Consider the following 23,157-nt stretch of genomic DNA (forward strand, 5'->3'; position numbering starts at 1 on the left):
TTGTTATTTTTTTCAAATGAAAAATCTTCTTTTAGACGATAATGAAACTATTTTCACAACCCCGAACAATCCCGGTCCTTATTTTATCTTTTTCTCACATCACCGCTGAAACAATCCAGGAAAAACATCACGGACAGGAAATTACAAAAACTTAAAAGACGATACATGCCTTGGATTATAGCCAGTTATGTAACCCGTGTTCTGTCTGTAGATTTTTTAATGCATTTTGATAATTCAAAAAATATAACAAATTAAAAAATATATTTTTATGACAACTATAGTTATCAAACCCGATTTAGGGGTTGACCCGATCAAGGAGTCAGGTCCTAGGTTACACGGGTTGACTCAGGTCCAACCCGTGATGTTCACAAAATAAAAAAAAAACATAACTTTTTTCTCGTGAACATAGAGCATATATACTAAAGGGCTTCAAATTCCACATTGAATGAACTTTAAAATGAGTTAGCAATCAATTGAAAAATATGAAAAAAAAAAAGGGTCTCTAGGAAGGAGAAAAAAAAATAAAAAAAAAGGTGCTCTATCGGGTTTTTGCCGGGTCGACCAATTTCCTCCGGCTCAATTGCAAACCCGGATTTCAAATGAAACAAACTCGGCCAACCCTACTGGGTTCTGGTGGGAGCAGGACCGACCGCTGCTAGGTCCTGGTGGCAGCTGGGCTCCACCAAGACCCAACCTTGCTTCAGCTGGGCCCATTATTGCTGGCACCCAGACCCAACATCATTGGGTCTGGCGGCAGAGCCAAGCCCAATAAACTTGGGTCTGACACAACTGTTGGATCCTGCTGACAGCAATACCCAGCACCCACCATCATTGGGTCCGACGACAGAGTTGCTGGGTCTTGCTAACAGCAATACCTAATAGTGGTGGGTCCTACTAGGCAGCAGGGCCCAATATCATTAGATTATGCTTGCAAGAAGGGCCCAACATCATTGAGTCATGCTTGACAAAATAACCCAGCATCTGGTACCCATCTCGACCCAACATTATTGAGTCAAGATGCTTGACAGAATGACAATGTGTTAAAAAAAAAATTATGAATATTTTTTTGTCCAAAAATGTAAAAAAATAATGTAAGACGATAACCAATGATTCAACATAAAAAACATAAGGATCTGATTTAGTAATTTAACTAGTTAGGTGGCCCGCGCTACGCCGCGGGCTCACCTTTTATTTTCATAAAAAATTTGGGTCTTGACGTTGGCAGGACCCATGGCTAGTTTGGGTCCTGCATAACCAATGACCCAAGGTTATTTTAGGTTCTGCAGTTGCAAGACCCAAGGATAGTTGGGTCTTGGCGTAGCTCAAGCATCACGTGTGTACTGCGGTTTACCTAGCACACAGCAGGCAGCCGAAGCGCCACCTGTGCGATTGGTTTGCTGCCACGTAGGCAAGCAACCCAAGCATCACGTGTGCCCACATAGTTTTTTTTTTTCAATAGTGATAATAAATTTTTAAAATTTATTAATGATAATAATAATAATAATAATAATAGTAATTTTTAATTTTACCTTACAAATCAAATCTATGGTTGTTTTTCAATATTAATAGTACTTTTTTTCTAATTTAGTAATTATTTTATTAATAATATTCATTATTATAAAAAAATAATATTTATAACAAAAAAAAAATATTTTTAATAATAATACTTTTGATTATAGTAAAAATAATAATATTCATAACATAAATAATACTATTTTTAATTCCAAGAATATTTAGAACACAAATAATAATATTTTTTATATTAAAATTTTGAATTATTATAAAAATAATAATATTATAACAAAAATAATAATATCTTTGATATGAATACATTGAAATATAAAAAAATTAATAATATTTAAAACAAAAATAATAATATTTTGATATGAATAGTTTGAATTATAAGAAAAATAATAATATTTAGAACATAAATAATAATATTTTTTATATGAATACTTTGTATTAGAAGAAAAATAATAATATTTACAACACAAATTATAATATTTTTTATATTAATACTTAGAATTGTTGAATATTTTTAATAATACACGTTGTGGGCTCACTTTTTTGTTTTTATAAAAAATATCATAAAAATTTATAATATAAATAATAATATGTTTTCAATTTAATAATAAGATGTCTAGTCCAACGTGGGGTTGGGTCGTCCAGGTCCAACTTGAGGTTGGGAGTGGATGCGTCCAGGTCCAATGTTGGGTTGGGTGTGGACGCGTCCAGATCCAAGTCCAACGTGGGGTTGGGCATGGACGCGTCCAGGTCCAACGTGGGGTTGGCCGCGGACGCGTCCGGGTCCAACTAGGGGTTGGCCGCACTCGCAGTGCAACCAAACAGTGCAGTCCATAGTAAAAGCACTCACCGTCCTCAGCGAAAGCACTCACAGGGCCGCTACAGTGCAATCCACAGTGAAAGCACCTACAGTGCATAGTAGTCTGCACCACAGTGAACAAACAGTGCAGTCCACAGTGAAAGCACCCACAGTGCAGCTACAATGTAGAACAGTGCAGTGCAATCCACAGTGAAAGCACCCACAATGCACAGTAGCCCGCGCCATATTGAACAAATAGTGCAGTCCACAATGAAAGCACTCACAGTCTACAGTGAGAGCACTCACAAGGCAGTTACAGTGCAATCCATAGTGAATATACTCACAGTGTACAGTAGACTGTGCTACAGTGAAACACTGATTAGTTTTAGTTATAATTAATTAATAAATTCTAATATAATGTTATTATTTTTTAGATTTTAATTATTTGCCTTAAGTGGCCACAAGAGGACAATGGTGACAATATGGATCCTCAGCAAAGTGTCTACGCGCTTTAGTCTCATTTTTTATAAGACTGTTGTGAGCTACGATCCATAAGAATGCCTTGATTCTTTCTGGGCCATTCCATTTCCAAATCAACTTCCATAGAGAAGCTTGATTATGGTGATGTCTAAGAGTTTCAATCTGGGTGGCATATGCTGATTGTATAGAAAAGTTACCACTTGTGAAGAGGCCCCATGCAATAAATCGAATCACCATCCATATCAACAGAGGGAGGAGGATAGCTCGCCATAGCCATTATCATCTGCATGGGTAATAATGAATGAGCTAAAGATTCTCACTTCCATTTTACAGAGGGAGGAGGATAGCTCGCCATAGCCAATTGTCCATCCTCAAATCCATTACCCATAGACTATCCGACACCATCAATCACATGAGGCCAGATCTTACAGATTGCTTTCCATAGCGAGAATCTTTTCCTTTAGCCTGTACATGAGGAATGCAATCCTTTATCCTGCTATGCTTGCCTCGAAGAACAGTACCTGCCCAAAGACTGTTGCTGTCATGAATAATTCCCCAACCTAGTTTCATGATAAATGCCTTATTCCTTCGTAGACCTATCCCTCCATCTAATTTAGAGTGACATACTGTTTCCCATTTAACAAGGTGAGGTCTTTTTCTATGTTCATTTTCCCTATATAAAATCCTTGCATGTTCTTTCAATGTCAATACAGAGTGATTTCAAGATAAGAGAAGATTGCATGGGATACAAAGGCACTGTTGCTAGGACTGATTTACAAAGAGTTATTCTCCCAGCTAGAGATAAATTCTTCGATTTCAACCGGCCAATTTCTGATGCTTGTTCTCAATAATATAAGCATAGGTTTGTTTATTAATCCGCTGGTCCTCCGTTTTAACAAAACCACTCTCACGGCTGATGATTCTTGCCAAATTAATTGGATGAGACAATATTTTTGGAAAAAAATACCATCGTCTTTGCAGTACTCACCTTCTAGCTAGAAGAAGCACTGGACATATTCAATCATTGCATCACACTTTCCAACTGTATTTCATTAGCTTTAGCAAATAAAGACATGTCATATGCAAAGCATAGGTGAGAAACTTCAGGCCCGCATTTGCTTACTTTAAAAGGCTTCCAAGACGCTTCTTCCTCCATTGCTTTATAGATAAGTTGAGATAATCTTTACAAACACATGCAGAACAAATATATAAGGTGAGAGAGGATTTTCATGGCGGGTTTTAGCTTTAGTTTTGCTTGTAGTGAATGAAGTTGGAAAATCTAGCTAGAAAATATGGGTATTTAGGGAAAAAAATTTAAATTAAGAAGTTGTTTTTTATTTAGGCAGCAAAGAGACTTTTCCCAAAAGAAACAAGCCAAGCTTTAGAGTGAGTCTCTCCCTTTTTAGATTTAGAGTGAAGAAACAACAACGAGATGGCTCGGATGCAAGAAATGCTGCTTTAGAAAAGATTGAGGGCATTATGAATAAAATGCAAGATCGAAAAGCCGAAGTTGAATTGGGAAACATGAATTTTATGTTTAAATTCAAATAACATCTCTGTTTGTTAGAATATTATATCCATGAAGAAGGAAAAATAGAATGTTATGTTTAAATAAGATTTTATTTAGAAAATTAATTAGTCATTTAAATTGGGAAACATGACTTTTCTATATTATGTTATATCCATGAACGTCCTTTTGTGTTCTTCAAGATTTATCTTTGTAATTTATGTGGTTTTCCACGAAAACACACAATTTCATCTTTATAACTTTTAACAAATAAACATTTTTAATTTATTATTATTATTTAGCTAAATATTTAGGTTATACTTATATATATATATATATTGATAAATTAGCTTTTACCTATATAGATATATATAATATTTAATCAATATTGATATCAAGAAAAAAATTAAATAAATAACCATATATATGTCAACATCCAAAAAATAATTTTCATTTGAACATGTTTCTAATTTTTAAGACTTCAAAAGTTTTACAAAAACGCCAAATATTGGATATATTCTCCTCTTTTCCGAGAGAGAATGGAAAAGAAAGCTGAAATATATATATATATATATATATATATATATATATATATATATATATATATAATGAGAAACTATCTTCTACAATTACAAAAAGTCCTTAAATTCCTACAAGACATTATCTTCATTAATTTTTTAAATAAAATAGAATCCACGATCAAATACGGATTGGAATTTAATTGAAAACTCTGAAACTTGGCAGATAGATACAAAAATTTACTTAAAAATCAAGACTATATATATATATTGTCGGGGGACATTGTTTAGGTTTGCCTAAAATTCTAAAGAACCATTGATCTGAAATCCAGCGATATTTATTTATAAAAATCACTTTCACTTCTTTAAATAGCACAAAAACTAGAAGAGCCAAATTATTAACTTGGTTTTTTAAATAGTGTAAATATAGCATTTTTTATATGTGCATTCCAATGAAAAAAACTATTTAAAAAAGCTAATTATATTTTAATATATTTGATATTAATAAAACTATTTATTAATTGTAATTAACTGTCAAATAACCATTTCAATTCAATAGTTTAAATTGTTAGGCAAGGTTCCAAGATATGATTTATACTATTCTCTAACACACCCTCTCAAGTGAAAGCTCTTTGGGCTAGAAACTTGCACAGACCCACATTAACTTATGCTTAATTTTTATCAAATAAATGGGAATGGTGAGATTCAAACTCGTGACCGCTTGGTCATCAAGACTCTGATATCATGTCAAAGAACCATCTCAACCCAATAACTTAAGCTATTAGATGAGGTCCCAAGATATGATTTATATTATTCTCTAACATTAACTAATATGACTCTAATTAATTTTTTTTAAAAATAAAAATATATTAAACAAACTGACCAAAGCCAAAAAAATTTCATTTTGGCTTTCCATTTGACTCTTTCTGTGGAGATGCCAAGAGGACACTAGGAATTATGCTAGCTAAAGGTGCCTTTAAAGAAACGAGCAAGCTTTTATTTGATGTTATGGGTTCGCATTAATTCTTTTTCCTCAAAAGGAAGCACCAACGGCTAATAAGATCATGCATGGTCCCTTTTCTTTTCATGGACTTCGTTTTCAAATATTTGATTCTCTTTCTCTTCTTCCAATCAGCAGCATTATTCAGCATCGGCTTCCCGTCATTGCATAGGTCATTCTATGAAATCATGAGCAGTATTCGTCTACGAAATTAATTTGTCACGTTGTACCAATTACATGGCCATATGTTGGAGCCATGTCTCTTTTTATTTTGGCCCACAACTCAATAATGTTTGTAGGTGCGTTGAATTTAATTGAAAAGAGGGAAAGTTTTTTTTTTAAAAAAAAAAATAGAAGCAATTTTGATAGGGATGTTGTGCCCATTTTAATAATTGGATGGTCTGTGACATGATATATTTTTGGATTATTTTTTTTTTTAAAATAAATAATAAATATTAATAACAAGAAGACCGGTGATTTAACAAAAACAAGTCAAGGAAGACTTCAAAGTTTATGATCTATTTTTAAAAAATTTCTTTTTGAAAAAAACACTGAACTGTGAGATTCAATTAATTAAAATCAGGAGTGAAATTGAAGAGAATTAAAAATTTAATGATCAAATAAAAGTTAATTTGCATAAATTCAAGACAAAAAATAAAAAAAAATAGGGGCTGATATAGAAGTTTGGTAGGGGTAAAATTACGTTAAATCAAAAGTTTAGAATCAATTAAAGATACAATTACAATTGTCAACCTGAACTTTTTTTATAAATCAAAATAGTGTTATTTTGGTTAAAAAACAATCAATGGGTTGCAACCGGGTTTTTGACCAGGTTTTATCGAGTCACCAGATTAACCCGCCAGGTCAGTCGAGTCACCCAATCTTTTGACTTTTTTTTAGTTTTTTTAAACCCGATCCGATTTCAATTTTAAATCAACTAGATTCTAGGTTGACGTGTATGTCGGGTCAAACCAAGATTTAAAACCATGTATCATATCCTTTTTATGTTCATCTGTCGTGAAATATTAGCCAAATGCAAACAAAAAATGCCTCATGCATAGCAGAAATGAAGTGATTGACAGACATCCTTTCCTTTTTTTTTTCTTTTACGCGGAGGCGCGATAGCTTCATAGTTTCTAGCAAAGTGAGTGACAGCCACTTTATGTTGCAGATGAATCTTATGTTGGGGATGTTTTTCCAAGGCAAGGCAGAAGGCAACACATTTTAATCTTACTAACATTTTAGAGATGGCTCAAGAAAAGTTCTTTTTTAATAACATTCGAGTCATTTTAATCCTTAATTGTCAACCTAAATCGCGGGACCTTTAAAAATCTTGATTGACATGAAATTTTAATTTCAAGTAGAATAATATATCATGTAAAATTTTAAAGATCCGGTGATTGAATTGAAAGTTATATATGATAGTGTAAAACTAGTTGATTTAAGATTTTTAATCAAAAATCTGAATTTTTTTATTTTATCTTTGCATAAATGGTATCAATCATTCCATAAATTCTTTTGACCATTTTTTTATTTTAAAATATATTTACTTTATATCTCTCACTTTTATTTCTTTATCAGACTTATTAATCTAAATAGGACAATATATCACGTAAAATTTCATGTTTAAATATTTAATTAGTGTTAACAACAACTTTTTAATTTATCAATTTATATATTTTTTAATTTATTTTATTAAGAGAAACATTATCTTTTTGTTTCTCAATGAACAAAACTCTATGATATCAAAAAACACATCCAAAATGGAGACATATTTTTCTCTTACATTATTATACTATTTATGAATATTGATTAAATTTTCAATTTCATGGTATCATTTTTTTTTTTTTGTGTTGTGTAGTTTTTCTATTCAAATTTTTTTTCTTAGTCACAAAGTTACCATTTGTCACTTAAGAATACTAAAAATTTATGAAATTTAATTCTTTTTTTCCAATCTCCTAGACTAATAATAAATAATAATAATAAAAAAAAAGGTGTTATAGCTTCCTGGTAACCGGGTAACCTCCCTCCCACTCCCCCAGTTAACCCTCCCCCAATAAACATAAATCTAATAGCCAGATAATATATTTATTAAATCTCTCTTAAATTATTGACATTATTGTTGAAGTCCTAGAAAGAGAAAGAAAAGAAAAGGTGAAAAACACAAGCAGAGAGCAAGTCAAGTGCAATGCACACGAGTGCAGGTGCATCTCAACTCTAAAGAGACTCAGTGAGAATCTTCCTTAGTCCAATGAAACTTCACAAAAGTTGTCTTTTTTTTGTCAATGTGCCACTTATACCATGAGTGACCCAACCAACGGTTCTGATTAATGGGGTGCCATCAGTCAAATCAAATCAAACTGCTACAAATAACAGTCCTGTTGATGGGTTTGATTTAGTTTTGGTGATACTGTACCCTCCATGGTAGCGGAGACCTTTGCTGGTATAATATCGATGCTGTTAGAGCACAATTTTTCTTTCTCAAAATACATGGAGCAGCCGAGTTGAAGCAAGGTCAAAGTGTGTCTTGCTAAGATCCCAGCTTTTTGTTAGCTTTGATTCCACATACTGTGTGGAGAGGAGAGGAGAGGATATATGGATCTTACAGATAGGCTATCTGTAGATGTATGGGCAGATACTTCATCCTCCGGTAATGAATTGCCGAGAAGGATGTCCTCGGAGAATCCATCCTTCACCGATTTCAATTTACAGCAACAGCAGAAGCAGCAGCAAAAGTGGGAGGACAACATAATATCACCACCTTTCGGAGGATTCAACCAAGCATCGGAATCTGGATATTTGCTTCTTTCCAACCGCAACAATCAAACCAAAATTCTGGATCATCAAGAAGATGGAAAAAGTATTGAGACACTTGAAACAAACAAAGTCCAAGACTGGGATCCAAGAGCCATGCTTAGTAATCTCTCTTTTCTAGAGCAAAAGATCCATCATCTTCAAGATTTGGTGCATTTATTTGTTGGCCGCAAAGGTCAGGGTCTTGGGGGACAGGATCAACTCGTAACTCAGCAACAGCAGTTTCTCATAACTGCTGATCTCACTTCAATTATTGTTCAGCTGATCTCTACTGCAGGTAGCCTTCTCCCATCTGTGAAACATACACTTTCTACAGACACTCCTAATGGACATCTTGGGCAGCTTGGAGGACTTCTTTTTCCTCCTGTGGCGGGCATGAATTGCAGTCCAAAGCCGCAACATGGTAGTGGAAGAAGAGTTTCTGATCAGTCCGACAAGATGGATGGTACTGGTAATTGTGGGACTGACCAGAACCACTTCATTGAAGAACATGAAACGAAAGAGGAAGAAGATGCTGATGAAGGAGATTACCTTCCACCTGGTTCCTATGATATATTACAACTAGAAAAAGAGGAAATACTAGCACCACACACCCACTTCTGCACAATATGCGGGAAAGGGTTCAAGCGGGATGCAAATTTGAGGATGCATATGAGAGGCCATGGTGATGAGTACAAAACCCCTGCTGCACTTGCAAAACCCAACAAGGAATCCAGCTCAGATCCAGTGGTTATTAAGAGGTATTCCTGCCCTTTTTCTGGCTGCAAGCGTAACAAGGATCACAAGAAGTTTCAGCCTTTGAAGTCTATTTTATGCGTCAAAAACCATTACAAGAGAACCCACTGTGACAAAAGCTACACCTGCAGCCGATGCAACACCAAGAAATTCTCAGTGACTGCAGATCTTAAAACTCATGAGAAGCATTGTGGCAAGGATAGATGGCTTTGTTCCTGTGGCACAACATTCTCGAGGAAAGACAAGCTTTTTGGACACATTGCTCTGTTCCAAGGCCATACTCCTGCTATTCCTCTCGAGGAAACTAAAGGACCAGCTGTGTCATCTGATAAAGTTGACGGGAACGAAGCATCAAATAAGGTCGGAAACATAAATTTCAGCTTTGGCTCTCATGCTGCTACCGGAAGTGGGGCTAAAAATGTTATGGAAGTGAACGACGATGCTGATGATCCTTCCAGTTGTTTCTCACCGTTGAACTTCGATACATGTAATTTTGGTGGGTTCCATGAGTTTCCTCGACCTCCATTTGATGATTCAGAGAGTTCATTCTCTTTTCTTCTTTCTTGATCCCGTAATTACAGTCAGAAAACCGGCGGGGAGTCCACTTCTAATAATCTTCAATAACATATATAGTTATTTTAGTATTAGCTTTTACTATTAGCTCATGATCATGGATCTCATATTTCAAATCCTAGTACATTTGTAAGGTGAGGCTGTCCGATGTAATTTCATGAGTTCAAATAAATGCTTGTTCTTTAGCCATTTTCTTAATAGTAAATTTTGATACTGCAGCTTTATCACAGGTTCATACTTCTTGAAGCCCCATGGTATCTCAACATGAATTTTTGTTTGATAACAGCCAGATCTGTGATAGTTTTAGATATTATAAGATACACTCGTGATCATTCATTATATACTTCTGACTAATTTGGAACACGAGGCCTTTCACTGATGATGTCTTCACTATTTAGTAAACAACATTTTCAGATGCCCAAAGAATTTCAAATCTGGTAAAGCGAAAGTGTTTGAAGTCTAGAGTAACTTCAAGAGATACTCGGCTTTTTTCACCGCTGGTTGATGGGCTTTGAAATTGTTGGAGAAATTCCGGATAGTGGTTCGTGATCTCTTGCAAAACAAGTCTTGGGTTTGGACATGGTTTGTCCTAGCCCAACTAGGAGAGGCACGGCTTGCCCAAGCCCAATTAGAAGGAAGTCTAAGAGATTGCTATGGGTTTGGGCATAACTTGTCCTAGCCCAACAAAGAGGAAGCCAAGAGATGGCCTTGGATTCAAGCATAGCTTACCCTAGCTGATAGCCTTGGGTTCAGGCATGGATCACCCTATCTTAAATAAAACGAGGCCAAGAAATAACCTTGGGTTTCCTAGCCCAACTAGGAGGGGAGGCAAGCTTATGATTACCCTAAGCATTATACCACGCCTTGTGAAGCGCATCGAAGGGATCAAGGGAGAAGGGGTCCTCGGTCTAATGTTTGGGCCTAGATACTTATGAAATGAGCAAGGGCTATTTTGCTTAGATGTATCGGTACCTCTAAGTTTTTGTTGTTATAGTGACACAATGATTTAGAGGTGTCCTAGAAGGTTAGAATAATTATGCAGCAACGTCCATAAATTAATATAAATATTGGTAATTGTTTGTTTGAAATGTTCTTCTGCAACCTTATCTTAGTCTTTTAAATATTCTAGTCTTGTATTATATAAATATAATGAATAAGGTTGTTCTTTCTTATGATCAATTCAGGATATAGTTTTTTAAACTTAAACATCAAATTAAATAATTTACTGTAAAATAAATTATAAATAAAGACAAAATATAAAAATAAACATAATTAATTATAAAATTATTTACATGTAGAAATCAAACTTTGTAAATTTAGTATCGATAATTTTATTTTAAAAAGTTCTACGTATAATGTATCACAAACAGTGTAGAACTTCATTTTTTTTTCAAACCCCATCTCCACTACAAAATCTAATCCTATTTTCCAATCCATAACCTCAGCTTTTGATATGACATCTGTTTGCATAATTTCTGACCTACTATAAATTTTTCACGTGTCATATTCTAGTACATAATAAAAGATTCTAAAACATGTTTGATAGATACAACAAATAAACTAGATGCATCGGTGAACAATAACAAATCATAAGGATCTTCTAGGTTCTGGGCTAAGGGGGCTGTTTTTTGTAAATAGAACTAATTAGTCAGTGTTTGTAAGAAAGATAATCTACTTTGATGTTTTGACTTTTAAGAAAGTCAACAACAGACTCTTACACATATATAGAAGTTTGTTTTAAAATATCATACAAATCCACCTTGAAAATGAAGAAACTCTTTTTGTAATTGTGAAATATAGGTGGTAACAAGAAATTTTTATTTATATAACTATTAATCCTCTGTTTAATATGCAAAAAACACCCCAGATTGTTATAAAAAAAAATGAGGTACTAAGATAGACTATTCTGTCGGTTGCAATGATGCGTTACATAGTCCACATTGCATTTGAAATGTAATCATACTAGCGTCCTTCTCTATCTCAGACAAGCTTTTTACATGTTTTTTTTCCTATAGCTTGTTTTTCATCCTCTACTAACAGCCTCTTCGTTCGCCATAACACAAAACAAACAACCCTTCTTTCTAGTGAGACCAGCTTTCTTCATTTTTCTTCCTTTCTCGTTTTCCTTCTTATAGTTTGTTTTCCTCTCCATAAAAAGCTCTTTCATTCTTAGAAAACAAACAATCATGAACATATTATCTAAAAAAATGTTTTATACTTTAAACAACTCATGTTATATCTTAGACATTTTAGCAAAAGCAAGTCTAAGTACAAATTCTATGAGTTTGCTTCTGATCGGGTGAGTTTTAAAGTTTTATTTTCTCATTTTAAATTATTTTTTTTGCATATTAAACAGGGGATTAATAGTTATATAGATAAAAATTTCTTGTTACCACCAATATTTCACTACATTTCCGAAGTGGATTTGTATGGTATTTTAAAACAAACTTCTATATGCGTGTAAGAGTCTGTTGTTGATTTTCTTAAAAACCAAAACATCAAAGTAGATTATCTTTCTTACAAACAAGGGCTGAGAAGTGTAGGAGACTAGGGTGGGTTGTAGCCCAGGTCAAAATCATATGTTTACTTAATTAGTGCATATGAGACATGGTAAATTGAATAGAATAGAGGGAGAGGAGGTAAACAAGTTGATGGCATTTCTGTGGACTTTATTAAATACATGGTTAGAAAACATTCTAATCGTTATCCAAAGAAAGATAATTTAGTGCAAATTTGTCCATGGAAAGTAAATAGAACTCTACTAAAATGGGAATCTCCAAGAAATTAATACAAGATATACATACATAAAATTTCTTTGGTTTTTAGTTTACCATGAACTGAAGCAGTATCCCATAAATAATATTTGGTTTCTTGTAATTTGGTGTTCTTGAACCGAATTACTATGAGGGTTAAATTTATAAGTTGTGTGATATGTTTATTCTTCGTATGGTTAATCATGAGGGTTAAAATTAGGTTAGAATGTTAATTAATTAGGTAAAGTTGCATTATAATGTTCATGCAAAAATTTATAAGTTCAAATTTTATCCTGAAGATTTTAATGAACAAAAGATACATTTTTTTAGATCTCAACTAGAGCATTATTAGATTGATGTGATTCATCATAAGAGTTTTTAGAATATGTCTACCATTTCTGAATTATATCGAGGATTAGTCGAAACAAATAAGTCGCAGCTCTATCATTTGATTGATAGGTTGATTTATCTTGTTTTGACCTTGCTTGTTTTCAATGCCATCACAGAACAGGTATTTTCAGTTATGAAACATGTTAAAACTGTGCTTTGAAATAAAATGGAAGAGTTCTTAGCAGATTCTATGTTGATTTACATTGAATGAGAGTTTATTGAAGATATTGATTCAGATTCGATCATAAATGAATTCTATTTCACAAAACATTGAAGGGTGCAACTTCGATAGTGTAATTTGTTTTTAATTTTTTTTCAATTTTATGTACTTTAAATTTTAAATTTTATGTTATGTATTTGGATTGAAACTTTATTATTAACTTGACAAATTTATATATACAAATTAATGATTGATTTTAAAAAACAATTTATGTGTATTTGCTTTGTAGCCCAAGGTAGGAAAAATTCATGGCTCCGCCCTTGCTTACAAATACAGACTAATCAGCTCTATTTAAAAAAAAAACAGCCCCCTTCGCCCAGAACCTGAAAAATCCTTATGATTTGTTATTGTTTACCGACGCAACTGGTTTATCTGCTGTATCTACCAAACATGCATTAGAAGCTTTTATCCTGTATTAGAATAGGAAAATTGAAAATTTATTGTAGGTGAGAAATTATGCAATTAGATGTCATATCAAAAGCTGATCTTATGGATGGAAAAATGGGATTGGCTTTTGCAGTGGAGATGGGGTCTGAAAAAAGAAGAAGTTATACACTGTTTATGATGCATTCAACATAAAACTTTTTTTAAAACATTATCGATACTGAATTTGGAAAGCTTGATTTCTACGAGTAAATAATTTCTATAATTAATTATGTTTATTTTGTCTTTATTTACAATTTATTTCACACCAAATTGTTTGATTTAATGGCCAAGTTTGAAAAACTATGTGCTGAATTGATCATATGAGAGAGCAACCTTGCTCATTACATTTATGGGCGTTGTTGCATAATTATTCTAGTCTTCTATTATATAAATGTAATGAGTAAGGTTGTTTTTCCTCATGATCAATTAAGGAGATAGTTTTTTTAAATTTGGCCATCAAATCAAACAATTTGCTGTAAAATAAATTGTAAATAAAGACACAATATAAAAATAAACATAATTAATTATATAAATTATTTACTCATATAAATCAAGCTTTGCAAATTCAGTATCGATAATGTTTTAAAAAAAGTTTTATGTAGAATGCATCACAAACAGTGTATAACTTCATTTGTTTTTCAAACCCCATCTCCACTGTAAAATCTAATCATATTTTCTCATCCATAACCTCAGCTTTTGATATGACATCTGCTTGTATAATTTCTGACATACTATAATTTTTTCACGTGTCCTATTCTAGTACAAGATAAAAGCATGTTTGGTAGATAGAGGTTTGGATGGGTTATTAGACTACACTTTGCTATTTTAATAGGTTACTAGAAATAAAAATGTATTTTATAGCCATCAAGGGAAATATATTCAAGGTCTATATGTTGTCAACAAATTGTATAATGTGCCTTGTTTATTTTAGTTTTTAGAATTTTAATATTTATGTCATCCTGATATTTAATTTTATGAATATACTGTATGTTAATTAAAGTAGACGATACTAATAAACTCAACATTTTACTTCTTTCTAGAGAGATCAACTTTCCTCTTTATTTGCTCGTTTTCCTTCTTTTTATAGTTTGTTCTCCACAAAAAGCTATTTCATTCTTAGAAAACAAACAACCATGAACATATTATCTAAAAAATTATTTTCATACTTTAAACAACTAATGTTATATCTTAGACATTTTAGCAAAAGCAAGTCTAAGTACAAATCCTATGAGTTTGCTTCTGATCAGGTGAGTTTTTAAGTTTATTTTTTATTCGGGTGTGTCTTATCGTTTTATTTTCTCATTTTAAAATAATTATTATTTTTTTTGCATCTTAAACAAAGGATTAATAGTTATATAGATAAAAATTTCTTGTTACCACCTATATTTCACAACTACGAAAAGAGTTTCTACATTTCTAAGGTGGATTTGTATAGTATTTTAAAACAAACTTCTATATATGTGTAAGAGTCTGTTGTTAATTTTCTTAAAAACCAAAACATCAAAGTAGATTATCTTTCTTATAAACACAGACTAATCAGCTCTATTTACAAAATACAGCCCCCTTCGCCCTAGAACCTGGAAGATCCTTATGATTTGATATTGTTCACCGATGTATCTGGTTTATCTACTGTATCTACCAAACATGTATTATAAGCTTTTATCCTGTACTAAAATAGAAAACTTGAAAATTTATAGCAGGTCAAAAATTATGCAAGCAAATGTCATATCAAAAGCTGAGGTTATGGATGGAAAAATGAGATTAGATTTTGCAGTGGAGATGAGGTTTGAAAAAAAAATAAAGTTCTACACTGTTTGTGATGCATTCTACATAAAACTTTTAAAAAAAATTATCAATACTGAATTTGCAAAGCTTGATTTCTACGAGTAAATAATTTCTATAATTAATTATGTTTATTTTTATATTTTGTCTTTATTTACAATTTATTTCATACCAAATTATTTGATTTAATGGTCAAGTTTGAAAAACTATATCCTGAATTGATTATGAGGGAGAGCAACCTTGCTCATTACATTTATATATACTAGAAGATTAGAATAATTATGCAGCAACATCCATAAATCAATATAAATGTTCTTCTACAACCTTAACTTGCTCTTTTAAATATTCAAGTCTTCTAGTATATAAATGTAATGAGGAAGGTTGTTGTCCCTCATGATCAATTCAAGACATAGTTTTTCAAACTTGACCATCAAATCAAACAATTTGCTGTAAAATAATTTGTAAATAAAGACACAATATAAAAATAAACATAATTAATTATAGAAATTATTTACATGTAGAAATTAAACTTTAAAAATTCAGTATCGATAAATTTTTTTAAATTTTTTTTACGTAAAATGGATCACAAACAGTGTAGAAATTCATTTTTTTTTCAAACCCCATCTCCACTGCAAAATCTAATCCCATTTTCCCATCCATAACCTCAGCTTTTTATATGACATCTGCTTGTATGATTTTCGACCTACTATAAATTTTTCACGTGTCCTATTCTAGTACAAGATAAAAGCATGTTTGGTAGAAACAACAGATAAACCAGATCTATCGGTGAACAATAACAAATCATAAGTATCTTAACTTGCTCTTTTAAATATTCAAGTCTTCTAGTATATAAATGTAATGAGGAAGGTTGTTGTCCCTCATGATCAATTCAGGACATAGTTTTTCAAACTTGACCATCAAATCAAACAATTTGCTGTAAAATAATTTGTAAATAAAGACACAATATAAAAATAAACATAATTAATTATAGAAATTATTTACATGTAGAAATTAAAATTTAAAAATTCAGTATCGATAAATTTTTTTAAAAAAGTTTTACGTAAAATGGATCACAAACAGTGTAGAAATTCATTTTTTTTTCAAACTCCATCTCCACTGTAAAATCTAATCTCATTTTCCCATCCATAACCTCAGTTTTTTATATGACATCTGCTTGTATAATTTCCGACCTACTATAAATTTTTCACGTGTCCTATTCTAGTACAAGATAAAAGCATGTTTGGTAGAAACAACAGATAAACCAGATCTATCGGTGAACAATAACAAATCATAAGTATCTTCCAGGTTCTGGGCGAGGAGGGCTGTATTTTTTAAATAGAACTCATTAGTCTGTGTTTGTAAGAAAGATAATCTACTTCGAGGTTTCGGTTTTTAAGAAAATCAACAACAGACTCTTACACATGTAGAAGTTTGTTTTAAAATATCATACAAATCCACCTTGAAAATGAAGAAACAGTTTTCGTAGTTGTGAAATATAGGTGGTAACAAGAAATTTTTTATCTATATAACTATTAATCCTCCGTTTAATATGAAAAAAAAAATTATTTTAAAATGAGAAAATAAAACGATAAAACACATCCGAACATAAAATAAACTTGAAAACTCACTCGATCAGAAGCAAACTCATAGGAATTGAAATTAGACTTGTTTTTGCTAAAAATTCTAAAATATAACATGGTTTGTTTAAAGTATGAAAATATTTTTTTAGATAATATGTTCATGGTTGTTTATATTCTAAGAATGAAAGAGTTTTTTGTAGAGAGAAATAAACTATAAGACGAAGGAAAACAAGAAAGGAAGAAAGCTGGTCTCAATAGAAAGAAGGGTCGTTTGTTTTGTGTTATGGCGAATGAAAAGGCTATTAGTGGAGAATAAAAAACAAGTTATAGAAAAAAAAATTATGTAAAATAGCTTATATGAGATAGAGAAGGACGCTGCTATGATTACATTTCAAATGCAATGTAGACTATGTAACATAGCATTGCAACCAATATAATAGTCTATCTTAGTATCTCATTTTTTTTAAAACAGTCTAGGGTGTTTTAAATATATAGATAGAGGTTTTGATGGGTTATTAGACTACACTTTGCTATTTTAATAGGTTACTAGAAAAAAAAAAGTATTTTATAGCCATCAAGGAAAATATATTCAAGGTCTATATGTTGTCAACAAATTGTATAATGTGCCTTGCTTATTTTAGTTTTTAGAATTTTAATATTTATGTCATCCTGATATTTAATTTTATGAATATACTGTATGTTAATTAAAGTAGACGATACTGATAAACTCAACATTTTACTTCTTTCTAGAGAGATATTTAATTTTATGAATATACTGTATGTTAATTAAGGTAGACGATACTAATAAACTCAACATTTTACTTCTTTCTAGAGAGACCAACTTTCCTCTTTATTTGCTCGTTTTCCTTGTTTTTATAGTTTGTTCTCCATAAAAAGCTCTTTCATTCTTAAAAAATAAACAACCATGAATATATTATTTAAAAAAACATTTTCATACTTTAAACAACCCATGTTATATCTTAGACATTTTAGCAAAAGCAAGTCTAAGTACAAATCCTATGAGTTTGTTTAAAGTATGAAAATATTTTTTTAGATAATATATTAATTGTTGTTTGTTTTCTAAGAATGAAAAAGTTTTTTGTGGAAAGAAACAAACTATAAGACGAAGAAAAACGAGAAAGAAAAAAAGCTGGTCTCAATAGAAAGAAGGGTCGTTTGTTTTGTGTTATGGCGAAGGAAAAAGGCTATTAGTGGATAATGAAAAACAAGCTATAGAAAAAAAAAACCATGTAAAAAAGCTTATATGAGATAGAGAAGGACGCTAATATGATTACATTTCAAATGCAATGTAGACTATGGAACACAGCATTGCAACCAATATAACAGTCTATCTTAGTATCTCTTTTTTTTTTTTATAACAGTTTAGGGTGTTTTAAATATATAGATAGAGGTTTGGATGGGTTATTAAACTACATTTTGCTATTTTAATAGGTTACTAGAAAAAAAAAAGTATTTTATGGCCATCAAGGAAATATATTCAAGGTTTATATGTTGTCAACAAATTGTATAATGTGCCTTGCTTATTTTAGTTTTTAGAATTTTAATATTTATGTTATCCTGATATTTAATTTTATGAATATATTGTATTTTAATTAAGTTAGATGATACTAATAAACTCAACATTTTACTTCTTTCTAGAGAGACCAACTTTCCTCTTTATTTGCTTGTTTTTCTTCTTTTAATAGTTTGTTCTCCACAAAAAGCTCTTTCATTTTTAGAAAACAAACAACCACGAACCTATTATTTAAAAAAATATTTTCATACTTTAAACAACCCATGTTATATCTTAGACATTTTAGCAAAAGCAAGTCTAAGTACAAATCCTATGAGTTTTTTTAAAGTATGAAAACATTTTTTTAGATAATATGTTCATGGTTTTTTATATTCTAAGAATGAAAAAGTTTTTTATGGAGAGAAACAAACTATAAGACGAAGAAAAACAAGAAAGGAAGAAAGCCGGTCTTAATAGAAAGAAGGGTCGTTTGTTTTGTGTTATGGCGAATGAAAAGGCTATTAGTAGAGAATAAAAAATAAGCTATAGATAAAAAAAAAAAAAAAACCATGTAAAAAAGCTTATATGGGATATAGAAGGACGCTGATATGATTACATTTCAAATGCAATGTAGACTATGTAACACAGCATTGCAACCAACATAATAGTCTATCTTAGTATCTCATTTTTTTTTTATAACAGTCTGGGGTGTTTTAAATATATAGATAGAGGTTTTGATGGGTTATTAGACTACACTTTGCTATTTTAATAGGTTACTAGAAAAAAAAAAGTATTTTATGGCCATCAAGGAAAATATGTTCAAGGTCTATATGTTGTCAACAAATTGTATAATGTGCCTTGCTTATTTTAGTTTTTAGAATTTTATATTTATGTCTATTTAATTTTATGAATATACTGTATGTTAATTAAGGTAGACGATACTAATAAACTCAACATTTTACTTCTTTCTAGAGAAACCAACTTTCCTCTTTATTTGCTCGTTTTCCTTTTTTTAATAGTTTGTTCTCCACAAAAAGCTCTTTCATTTTTAGAAAACAAGCAACCATGAACCTATTATCTAAAAACATATTTTCATACTTTAAATAACCCATGTTATATCTTAGACATTTTAGCAAATGCAAGTATAAGTACAAATCCTATGAGTTTTTTTAAAATATGAAAACATTTTTTTAGATAATATATTCATGGTTTTTTATATTCTAAGAATGAAAGAGTTTTTTGTGGAGAGAAACAAACTATAAGACGAAGGAAAACGAGAAAGGAAGAAAGCTGGTCTCAATAGAAAGAAGGGTCGTTTGTTTTGTGTTATGGCGAATGAAAAGGCTATTAGTAGAGAATGAAAAACAAGCTATAGATAAAAAAAAACCATGTAAAAAGAGCAATCTTGCTCATTACATTTATATACTGCAAGACTATTCTTCTACAACCTTAACTTGCTCTTTTAAATATTCAAGCCTTCTAGTATATAAATATTCAACCTTAAATGTTCTTCTACATTTATACATTTATATACTAGAAGACTAGAAAAAAAGAGGTACATGAGATTTTCAATGATAAAGAAATGATTATAATTAAAAAAAATATATATGCCTTGTAAAAGTCCATTATTAATTCTAATTGTTGTGGTTTATGTGTGACTAAGGTTTGACCTCAATAGAACTACAATTCGATATAAAGCAAGTATCATTATTCTAAAGCATATCAAGGATTCTAGGGCCTAAAACTGAATTTAACTGAATGAGCACCATCAATACATTAACCAACACATATTTAACTATGACAGAGGTTCAATCAGCCACAAAGGCCTAGCCCTAAATCTCCTACAGTATTCACTAAATGTAATGATTACCTGGGATCTTGAGCATTGGACATGCACATAATAGAAAAGGGTGTGGCAGAAAACCGACTCCATACCTGGACCCAAGGCTCCAAACCCTGCAAACGAGCTTCTGCGCCATCATTCAAAGCATCCAAAGCAACCTTATCAACCTGAACATATTTTTCATACGTTAAATAGCTCATCTATCAGCCAACAAGACAAAACAAGATTTCTTTTAACAGAATACTGAAAACTCTTACTTGTTCAAGATGCAATTTACTGAAATGCTCGGGAAACTTTTTCGAGAGCAGCAAATCCTCGGATAATTCGGGAACACGCCTGCTTTCCAAAGTGCTTCTGAAAACACATGACCAACTGGATCCAGATAATCCAAAATAGGGAGGGGTCACAAGAGGGGAGAATGGAGGAGGAGAAATAAGGGCAGCAGAGAAGAAAATGGAAGGAAGGTATTTAAAGTGGGTCCCCTTGGTGGTATGAACAGAGTCAGTTTTTCTTTTCTTTTCTTTTTTGGATATTTTTATTTTTATTTATTTTATTACAGTATTGTTTTTGAGGTAGATTTGTCTGAAGAATTAAGGCTTTGGACAAGGCTAGATATTCTGAATCTTGTAAGAAACATGAAGATAGTTAACAGACAGTTAATCTGTTAGGATTAAAAACCCATTACCTTTCCATCTAAAACAGTATATATAGAATTCTGCATTTTTTTTCCTTACAATTTTTAGCTTCCGAATTATGCAATTACCCTTTTTTTTTCAAATTTTGTATATTAAAGTATTCACCATTTAATTCCCAGTTCAAAAAATAAAATCCTTAGAGGTATTCTTCACTTTTTTTTGAACAGAAATCAAATAAAGAGCAAATAAATATACAAATAAAACACTACAAATCAACGGAGATAGAGAGTGGAGAAATGACCTCCTCGACAGCCTTCTCTCTAAGTCTCTCAGAGAACCTCAACGCCTTGATCTCGGCTTGTGCTTCACCCAGCTCTCTATCCTTATCTACACCGAAACAGCACAGCGAAGAACAAAATCATTAATAAATAAATAAATATCATTATTAATATAATCCAGCTCAAAAAGCAGTAGATCAAACCACATTCACACCTCTAACTTCATTCTCAAGCCGATTAAGCTCCACCTTAACCGGATCTGACCCATGAAGCAACGTCATGAACTCATTATCTGCATCAAAGCTAGGCCTGACCGTAGCCCACCTCCTCGACGAGCTCTACGGCCCTTCCTTAAAAGATCCAGACACAGTAAGCGGCTACAGATATTTTCTGGAATCGGAGGGAGACCCTTCAGACTTTGATCTCTCTCTCTCTCTCTCTCTCTCTCTCTCTCTCTCTATATATATATATATATATATATATATATATATATAAAGAAAGTGAAGTATTTCTGTGTTTCTCTCTCCAGGCTAACATCTGGTAATAAAGTCGAACGCAGTGCTGGAACAGAGAGTGCGGATAGTTTTCATGAAGCACACAGTTTTCAATTATTTAGCACGACAGCACGCAATGTTGGCTAGCAAACCCGTGAAGGAATAGATTCGTTTTTTTGCTTGAAATGGCTCTTGTTTTCTGTCTCTCCGATCTCTAAAATCCTTTTTTTCTAGTTTCATCTTCTTCTTTTTCCCTTGAACTCTTTCAAGGAAGATTTTGCACTCTTTTTCAGGAAGAATACTTGTCAGGGTAAAGAAAAGGACCAAGCAGGAAGCACCTAATGGGAAGAAAGTGACAACGGTTCTTTATAGGAAGGTTTTGGCGACATATATGTAGATGTTCATTTATGTCATGTATGTGAAACAGTGCAAGGTTCTAAAATTTTGGTGCCGAGAGTCACAAGACATGATCACATCGCGAGAGTCCTGCTTCCTGAGACCCTTCACGGAGACCCCGTGATGAATAAATTCTGGCAAGGAGACGAGTTCCATGCCATTGCGTGTTATTAGTAGGTATCATTTAATATCCCTGCCACTTCTCTGAAGCCAGATATCTTTGCTCCACTGTGATAATAAGGGAAGGACGATCCTGAGATAAGCTGGCAAAAAACAAATCTCTTCTTTTAGTTCTTGAAGTTGTATGCTCTCCTTCAATATTTCTCATCGCTGTTGTGGAGCTAATAAATCTAAGGCCACTGTTCTTTCAATGGCATGAAAATGACATACGTTTCACTGGATTTTGAATCGATAGAAGGCGTATAGCAAGAATTGAGCTCTGCCATTATGCATCTATCACTGTAACAAGGAAATGGGATTCACTGCAGCTCCATCATAGCATCCAAACACCCAACTTTTACAAAAAGGAAAAAATTTAAAGAGGAAAAAATTTAAAAGAAAAAAGCTCAGCTGTGTTATTCATTACCGTTGAAAATACTTTATTTAAATATGGTATTAATGCAAATATATTTTGTATTTTTAATCTAATTTAAATATTTTTAAATTTAGAAAAACAATTGGTATGGACTCATTGTGTAACGCGGGCAATTATACTAGTTATTATATTACTACGTATCAGTTATTTTTATAAAATATTTTTAAAAAAAATATATAAAGATAATATTTTTTATTTTTAAAAATTATTTTTTATATCATCGCATCAAAAAAATATATAAATATAATATTTTTTATTTTTAAAAATTATTTTTAATATTATCCCATCAAAATAATATAAAA

The 23,157-nt window shown here is 31.8% G+C and overlaps 1 protein-coding gene and 2 long non-coding RNA genes across 4 annotated transcripts; 2 read left to right on the forward strand and 1 right to left on the reverse strand.

The window, feature by feature from the left end:
- The first annotated feature begins 7,982 nt into the window (after window positions 1-7,982).
- Window positions 7,983-10,139, forward strand: LOC7475811 (protein SENSITIVE TO PROTON RHIZOTOXICITY 1). The gene is given in 1 exon segment (XM_002325527.4): window positions 7,983-10,139. A coding segment is annotated over 1 exon segment (1,578 nt). The 5' UTR covers window positions 7,983-8,423; the 3' UTR covers window positions 10,002-10,139.
- A 10,035-nt stretch (window positions 10,140-20,174) lies between these two features.
- On the reverse strand, window positions 20,175-21,901 carry LOC112325158 (uncharacterized). Of its 2 annotated transcripts, none has more exons than XR_002979201.2 (4): window positions 21,585-21,901; window positions 21,394-21,479; window positions 20,715-20,829; window positions 20,175-20,624 (listed from the first exon to the last, which is right to left on the reverse strand). It is a non-coding gene; the product is annotated as an uncharacterized LOC112325158 (long non-coding RNA). The 2 variants fall into 2 exon arrangements; XR_002979200.2 differs by having other exon boundaries at window positions 20,715-20,811; window positions 21,585-21,855.
- On the forward strand, window positions 21,475-22,642 carry LOC127904782 (uncharacterized). The gene is made up of 2 exons (XR_008058228.1): window positions 21,475-21,739; window positions 21,900-22,642. It is a non-coding gene; the product is annotated as an uncharacterized LOC127904782 (long non-coding RNA).
- Window positions 22,643-23,157: the final 515 nt, after the last annotated feature.

Source organism: Populus trichocarpa, chromosome 19, assembly GCF_000002775.5.
Source record: "Populus trichocarpa isolate Nisqually-1 chromosome 19, P.trichocarpa_v4.1, whole genome shotgun sequence".
In the NCBI taxonomy this organism is placed as follows: Eukaryota; Viridiplantae; Streptophyta; class Magnoliopsida; order Malpighiales; family Salicaceae; genus Populus; species Populus trichocarpa.